The 8435-nt window shown below is 50.1% G+C and overlaps 1 protein-coding gene across 1 annotated transcript; it reads left to right on the top strand.

Annotated features, from left to right (window-relative positions):
• Positions 1-2653: 2653 nt before the first annotated feature.
• Positions 2654-8091, top strand: LOC119362037 (endo-1,4-beta-xylanase 5-like). The gene is made up of 7 exons (XM_037627208.1): positions 2654-2904; positions 2991-3028; positions 3134-3284; positions 5842-6017; positions 6119-6220; positions 6354-6500; positions 6974-8091. The coding sequence occupies exons 1-7, from the start codon at positions 2775-2777 to the stop codon at positions 7958-7960; spliced, it is 1731 nt and encodes a 576-aa protein (XP_037483105.1). The 5' UTR covers positions 2654-2774; the 3' UTR covers positions 7961-8091.
• Positions 8092-8435: the final 344 nt, after the last annotated feature.

Below are 8435 nucleotides of genomic sequence, written 5' to 3'. Positions count from 1 at the left end.
CTGTTTTGTATGGTTTAACATTACTTTCATAGAACATTGATTACACAAATACCTCACTCATGGTGACCAACGACTGCGAATCCCCAGCATCAGGTGCATCTGATGATTCGTCGTTAAGGCCTGTCTCCGCGTCGGATTCACCGTAATAGTCGTATGCATTATGACATTCGGAAATGAACTGAAAAATACAACACAAATACATAATTACTTATCATATAATATTCCAGAATGAATTCAATTTGCATGCCAATAAATTTTTTCACTCACGTAACTGACTAATGTAATCTTCATTTGAGAGCTCCGAATTGTTTTCCTGACCATCATCATGCTCATCCATCTACAAATTTTCAACACAAAAATATAATGTTGTACGATGGCACCAAAAAATTACAACATGGTAATGCCACTCACATTAAAATCTTCCCATTCGTTCCCATTCTCTGACTGATTTCCAAGATCTGAATTGTCATCATCTGACCAATCTTCTATCCAGTCTTTCATCAGTTCTCCAAACTCCATGTCTACCATCATATCAGTTAACTCCTCGTCCGCCATTTCCTACAACAAATGATGAAAACATTATCAATGATGAAATATCAACACATAGCTAACGATCACTGATGTTCTGTAAACAACCCCAACCGAGGCCGTTCAGATCTGCCAAACCAAGCCAGGAAGATGGCCACGGCACCCGTCGTGATCACTTTCAATCGCGAGGAGCAGCACTACAAAACCTAGCTAGATCTGTGATTACCTCTGCCGCCGGATACCTAGGTTAGCCGCCACATCAAATAATGATAGTCCTGGTGGACACAGCCGACGGCAACCGACGCTACGTGAATCCTACACTGAAGAAACCTAGATCACGAGGGGCGGCACTACCGGAACAAGATCCACGATTGCATGCGCCGCCGGGTAGGTAGGTTACCCTCCCCGCTAGGCTAACCACTATATCTGACGGCGGCAGTTCGTTCGATGTTGCCGCGAGCGAGACTAGAGGGGTGCGGGGGGATGCAGGATGCAGTACCTGTGAGCGCTGGAGATTCACGATGTTGTCGCGCCCGCTGTCCGACGAGATCGCCGGCGACGAGATAGCCGCGCGACACTGGAGATCTACCGCGCGAATTATGGAGCTGCGTGAATGCTCGCGAGATTGATGGAGCTGCGTGAATGATTGGATCCGGCAGGTCCTACGTGGTCGTGGGGTCGTGTGATGTTTTTTTTCCGGACCAGGTACTGTACGTATATGGTCTGGGCTATACAGGGCTTGGCAGGGCTAGACAGGGCTTGGATCTGGGCTATGACGGGCCAGGAAAAAACAAACTCGCGGGAACAAAAATACCCCTCCAAAATTAGATTAGGGGGAGCACCGGAGCAGGCCTCGAGTTTAGAAGGAAAGCCTCGCCGTGCTGCCTCTGATTGTGTCCCTGACTGAGTCAGTACAGTAGGAAAGAGCAGGAATAACAGAAGAATGATTCAGCACGATTCTTCACCACTTTCCCCGTCGTCGAAACATTCCATGTTCCGGGCCCCGTCCTTCTGTCACCCACTACAAATGTCGGGGTAAACCAACGGGGGCCTGTATGGTGCGTCCCCAAAAGGCCAAAACCACATAACATACAGCTCGCGTCCGGTTTAACAGTGGAGGAAGGACAAATGATGGTATGGGCTTTGTCGATCGTCCTAGCAAAATGATAGCCTAATCACCCACTGGTCGTCCTAACAAAATGATAGGCTGACAGTACAGAGATGATATGCTGGCTTCCCATGCATGGATGCTGGGAGCATGCATGTCCATATCCAGAGATGACAGGTTTTACACGGCGACCTGAGTGTTTGCAGCCGTATAGTGCTCTCCGGCGAGGTGTCAGTCAGCCAGTCCATCACCCGCCTCTCCCTGGGTTGCTACTCTGCACGCGTACCACTGTATGTGCAGATATATATCACACCGAAAGTACTTCCCTGGACAGTGCTGAGCTCTCCACGTGTATGTATAATAAGCTTAATGACTGCCGAGTCAAACACTAACTTCCTGTCATGGCAATGCCACTAACCAGCTACTAGCAGCACTTACTAGTTACTAGCAACGTCGCAGCTCTCTTCTTTTTTCTTTTTTTTGCGGGTAACGTCGCAGCTCTCAAGTGTAAACTAATCATTAGTTTATACATGAGCTAGGTAGCAACATATATACTCCCTCCATTTCAAAATAAACGACTCAACTTTGTACTAATTACTCCCTCCGTCCGGAAATAATTATAATCAAAATGGATAAAAGGGGCGACCACATGATGACCGATGACCCCTTTTATCCATCTTGATGACAAGTATTTCCGGACAAGTACTTCCGGACAAAGGGGGTAACTTATTTTGAGACGGAGGGGGTACATAGCAACTACTCAAACCCACAGCTTAGTTACGGAGGTGTAGCTTGGCTACTTGCCAGGCCGTCTTTGGTTACTCATGTGGTCAGTCTCATCCGGCCATGCTCATGTTCATCTACCTAATTAATCACTAGTAGTAAGATTGTTGCGCTAATTAACCAGCTACTGTCATCCACGTTACAGCCGAATTGTCTCGCTGGCTAGCTCCTTGTTGCGTTGCAGTATAAATGCTGGATCGGTAGGCGCACCGACCGCACAGGCGCACACACAGGACAAGGGAGGGATCACGGGAGAACTGGCCTGTTACACTCGCTCGTTGCCACCCGCCGGCCCGTTTGCCCGTGCTCTCAACATACCACCTCTTGCACCGAGCTAGCCACTGGCTATCTAGTTATGGACTCTGCGGCGGCGGCGGCGGCGGCGCCACCTCTCCTTCTTCCTCCTCGGACCAAGAAGCCCACGACGGCGCTCCTCCTGCCATTGCTACTGCTCGCCGCCTCGCTCGCCCCACGCCCTTCATCCGGTGAGTACCGCTCCCGGCCCTGCAAGCTTACACTCAAGTACGTACAGAGCTTACATTGATGCTGCTTAATTTCATCCTCCCTGCAGCTGACGGGGTGCGCTATGACTACAAAGCTTACACTGAAGTACGCTCTCGTACATCGATCTCTCGGAATAAACCTCTGCTCCGGCCTCGTCCATCTCTGTCCTAGACTGACCGTGCTCTTCTGTTGCTTCTTCTTGCTCTGCAGTGCAAAGGCCACCCGGAGCCTGCACTGTACAACGGCGGCATCCTGCGGTGGGCCAAGAAAATCAAGGACTTCAGCACGGCGGACGAGGGCAACTACTCGCCGTCCTTCGTGCTCTACAACATGTCCGCCGGCATGGCGTACAGCTTCTCTTGTGAGTTTTTTTTTCTCTTCTCGATAAAAAGAGCCCAGCTCCCAATTTCATTGCTGAAATTGCTTGTTTTGTGAGCGACTTACTCCATGTATATACATGGCTAATTACCCTTCCTTAAATAGCTTAAGAACTTGATAGAAAGTGTGTAGAAAAGGAGTGGGAATTATTTTTGATAAAATACGTGTCAGTCAGACATGTCCTTTTCCCCTAAATTCCTTTTCTTTAGTTCGAGGGTCGAAGGACAAAACACCTAGTCCTAGAAAGGAATTTAGTTTGATGGGATCTAAGTAGAAGATCTCCGGGGACTTACTAAGTGATGAAACCCGACTTGACATTTAAAATCTGAAAATGCCGTTTGAAAAGCATATACGCAAGTCCAAAAAGAAAATAATCTCAAAATAGGTGTACAACTTGCTTGGGCGAAACACAGCGTCACTCCGTTGGTAAGCTCTGCTGGGTGCGGACGCAGCCCTTCACACGTCGAAAAACACAGTTTTTGTACATCCGTGCATTTTTTTTCAACTTGAAATCCAACACGATTTGCCGACAATGAGTAGTCTAGAAAGTTTTCAGGGTTACGGCAGTGTGTTTTTCATACTCTGCAAGCAGTTCTGTTTTTCTGCAAATTCAAAGAGTATGTAGTATTTGAAACTGAATTTGCGCACGGCACTTCCTGGTCGTACAGCCGTGTCAGTAAGATTCATAAAGGTTTTACTGAACTGGTCTGCTGCAACTCAGGGGGAAAATGCGTGGTTTTTCAGACAGTCAGATTTAAGATGTGGTAACACAAAGAAGCGAGGACCCAAAGCGTGGAACTATCAGTAGTCCAGTTGGTCCAGTCCACCCAAACATGTCCGCAATTTACTGAACTGTAGTTCGGAGGTAACTTCCAGATTTCAGAGGTCGGTCCAGTCCACCCAGACTTGTCCACATTTTTCGCGAATACTCCCAATACATACATACATCCACCACACACACACACACCGACCAGAAGCTGACAATCCAAGGGAATGAAACAAATCACCCAGGGAGGGGAGAAGGCTCTGGGCTCTCGCTGGATCGAACATGATTAGGCAGCAGCTAGGTAGGCGGGCAGCAGAAACGGGCAGGAGGTAGCGGGCGCGGAGAAAGACGGGCGAGGGAAGGAGCCATGGCCAGCGACGACCGATCGAGTGTATGTGCATGCATGCGGCCGCGGTACGTGGTGGGGGCGGCGACGGCGACGGAGATTCTTCCCGCGGCCGCATGCGCATGGGTGGGCGCGCGAGACAAGACTACGGGGCAAAGCGGGGAGGTGGCGACGAGGCCGTGGAGCGCGCGGCCTGGGCAGATGAGGCACGTCGTATGCGTGTCACCTATGGCCGTGGGTGGGTGGACGGATGCACAGTACGCCTCGCTGCTTTGCATGTGGCGCGCGCGCGCCGCGACACCGCATGGACCAGCGATCGATCGTCCCATGCGTTTCCCTTCTTCATTCATTCCGATGGTAGGGAGCGGGCGGACGCGTGCGTGCTTGTGACCACGCATCGAGTGAGATCCACACTGAGCACTGAGCAGGCGAGCGAGATGAGCGCTAGCTTTTGTTACCTTGTGTGTGTGTGTGTGTGTGTGTGGGCATGCATATCGGTGGCGAGAGGGAATTGAGCTCATTGTCTATTTGGGTGGGTGGACGGCGGCTCAGATTGGGCAAACCTTTTTTACTACTAGTAGTAGTACTCTCGGTTGTGAGCTGGAGTCTGTGCACCTGTATGATGAGCTATTTATACCTGTATCATGATTGCAGTAGAGTACAGTACAGACCTTAGTGCACTGTACACTCCCTCCGTTCCCAAAATAGATAGCGCACAAACTCAGTTAAAAAGTCAACTCTTTCTATATTTGACCAAAAATATTTAAAAGAAAATATTAACAGCTGTTAAATAAATGTGTTATTAAAATATATCTAATGGTGAATATACTGACTTTTTTTGAACAATGCTTTACATTTTGAGTCTGTCTAGGGCACATCTACACATCTATGTGAGGCAATCAAACCAAAAACAAAAAAAAAGACCCAAATGATAACTGCTACACGTGTGGCTCCAAGTAACACCGTCCTAATATTTTTACAACTAAAATTGCCGTCTGAAAAAAAAAACTTTGAAAGCGTTCAAACTTAGAAGGCAGTGATTTTTTGACACGTTTAATATGCCACCTATTTTGTGACAGAGGAAGTGTATAGTGGGCCAGTACTTCCCACAGATGTGAAAAACATATTTATATGCATGCTCGCCTTAAACATATTTTTAACACCACTCCACCCAGGACAAAAGGATTTTCGAAGAGGCGGGCAAACTCAGCTTTTGGCAAATGTAGTTGATGAGTGTTTGAGTCCCCTTTGATTGATAATTTTGTTATCTTTGTGGTACTCAACCCGGTTCCCTATACCTAATGCAAAAGCCGATCACCCGCTAATTCCGCAATTATACATATGCTTTTAGCAATTTTGGTGTCATAAGCTCATTTGTTCACCATGATTTGTCAATGTGTTGAAATGCTCGAGTGATCTCCCTTCTAGGCTGGGTGAAATTCAATGGGCCAGGAACTATCCACGTGAAGGCCAAGATCCTGTCACTGGACAACGCTGGATCACAGTGCCTGGGCACGGCTCTGGTGCGAAACGACTGCTGGTCATTCCTCAAGGGCGGCTTCACGCTCAACTCGCCGTCACAGACCTCCGTCCTCTATTTCCAGGTGAGGCTGCCCGCTTGAACGAATCAGTAAACTTAATCAGATAAAAAGAACTGATCAAATGGCATCTCATGCAATTTTCTCTGTTGATTCATTCTCTGCAGGCAGCAACCGCAAATGCGTCCATGGTCTCGATCAGAAGCGCCTCGCTGCAGCCGTTTTCGCCGGAGCAATGGAGCCAACACCGGGAGGACCGCATCCAGCTGGTAACCGAATGCCACTACGTTGCTACTGAATTTAATTTGTTCCCACCAGATGGATTTGTACAAATGCACGCACAAATGAAACGAACAATACTTATGGTTTGATAACATCTCTTCTTTGCCATTTCCACGGCAGATCCGCAAACGCTTCGTGAACGTGCACGTGTCGGACAACAGTGGTGGCCGCGTCGTCGGCGCCAAGGTCGCCGTGCACCAGATGAGCAGAGATTTCCCCTTCGGCTCCGCCATCAGCAAGACCATACTCGACAACAAGCCATATCAGGTACTCATATGTCCTTCATCCATAATGCTCGACCTACAAGGATCTACAAAGGTTTACTTACGCTTCCAAACTAATTCTCTCTCCCCCTATTTTAAGTGGGGGGCCCCCTCATCCCCCTATTACCAATCACAATCCTCCACGTCAGTTTGTAGTTAAAATCTGTCGTTCATCATACCAGCTTCCCTTGTGTTTGCTGCATCGATGACTGAATGACGAGTTAAAAACAAGAAACTGCCACATTTGCAGCTAGATTCACAAAAGACCACCTAGTAGTTAATTTATTGCAAAAACACCGTGATACCACTAATCTATCTGTAGAAAGCAGAAATTCATCGCGTTCCCAGTAATCTTTTTGGAACGCGGTTATTTTTGCAGCGGATTATCGACTAGGTGGTTTTCTGTAAACCTAGTCGCATATGTGGTAGTTTTCTGCAATTAATTCCTGAATGACTGATAAAGATATTTGCATGCAGGACTGGTTCAAAAAGCGGTTCAATGCAGCGGTGTTCGAGAACGAGCTCAAGTGGTACGCGACAGAGCCGGCGCCGGGGAAGGAGGACTACGCGCTCGCCGACCAACTACTGCAGTTCGTGCAGTCGAGCGATGCGGTGGCGCGTGGCCACAACATCTTCTGGGAGGACCCTAAGTACACCCCGTGGTGGGTCAAGAACCTCACCTCCGCCGACCAGCTCCGCGCCGCCGTGGCGGGGCGCATCGAGAGCTTGCTGTCCCGCTACAAGGGCGACTTCGTGCACTGGGACGTGAGCAACGAGATGCTCCACTTCGACTTCTACGAGTCCCGGCTCGGCCGCAATGCCACCACCGACTTCTTCCGCACCGCCAAGCGTGCCGACCCGCTCGCCACGCTCTTCCTCAACGACTTCAACGTCGTCGAGGTCTGCGACGACCTCAGCTCCAGCGCCGACTCCTACGTCTCCCGCCTCCGGCAGCTCGCCGACGCTGGCGTCACCTTCGAGGGCATCGGCCTGGAGGCCCACTTCGGGAGGCCGAACATCCCCTACGTCCGCGCCGTGCTTGATAAGCTCGGCACGCTCCGCCTCCCCATCTGGCTCACCGAGGTCGACATCAGCAACGCCCTCGACGCCAAGACGCAGGCGGCGTACCTGGAGGAGGTGCTGCGGGAGGGGTTCGCGCACCCGTCCGTGGACGGGATCATGCTGTGGACCGCCATGGACGCCAACGCCAGCTGCTACCAGATGTGCCTCACCGACGGCAACTTCACCAACCTGCCCGCCGGGGACGTCGTGGACCGGCTGCTCGGGGAGTGGCAGACCAGGGAGGTGCTCGGCGCCACCAACGACCGGGGCTCCTTCAACTTCAGCGCCTTCCTCGGGGAGTACAAGCTGTCCGTCACCTACCTCAACTCCTCCGCCGAGGGCACCTTCTCCCTCGCCCGCAGCGACGACACCAAGCACATCACCATCCGCCTCCAGCCATGATTCATATCATGCATGCATACGTAACGAGCTTTTGTATTTACTACAACTTGACATGGATTTATAGCATATCAGATGCCACGCATATTTATTCAATTGTGTTGACGTACAAATGCATAGCCCACTTTGTCCCATCGGCTTGACCTTTTGGATGAACTAGCTGGTGCGTGCAGTTCTACATGATATCAGAGTCAAGAGGTTTTTAGTTTAAAATCGACGTACGCCATTCGTACTTCAGTCCGTGAAAGCTTTGTAGGCGTAGCAAACCCTGCATGGTCGATGAAATTAATAATAGCATCAATGTAAGCTCGACCTGTGCTTGAGCAGTACTCACCGGGGGAAGCGTTTGGAGCGAGCGAGGCGCACGGGAGTAGCGCCGTCGCCTTCTTGGTCCGAGGAGGAAGAAGAGGGGCCGCCGCCACCGCCGCCGCCACCGCAGAGTCCATAATTAGGTAGCTTAGGTGCGAGAGGTGGTATG

Source organism: Triticum dicoccoides, chromosome 2B (assembly GCF_002162155.2).
Source record: "Triticum dicoccoides isolate Atlit2015 ecotype Zavitan chromosome 2B, WEW_v2.0, whole genome shotgun sequence".
Lineage (NCBI taxonomy): Eukaryota > Viridiplantae > Streptophyta > Magnoliopsida > Poales > Poaceae > Triticum > Triticum dicoccoides.
Note: the sequence above shows the minus strand (reverse complement) of the source record. Positions and strands in the feature narration are given on the sequence as shown.

Coding starts and splice junctions, on each gene's coding strand:
- LOC119362037 (XM_037627208.1), top strand. CDS start 2,775: ATGGACTCTGCGGCGGCGGCGGCGGCGGCGCCACCTCTCCTTCTTCCT. Junction 3,029..3,133: donor ACTACAAAGCTTACACTGAA/GTACGCTCTCGT, acceptor CTTGCTCTGCAG/TGCAAAGGCCACCCGGAGCC. Junction 3,285..5,841: donor CATGGCGTACAGCTTCTCTT/GTGAGTTTTTTT, acceptor TCTCCCTTCTAG/GCTGGGTGAAATTCAATGGG.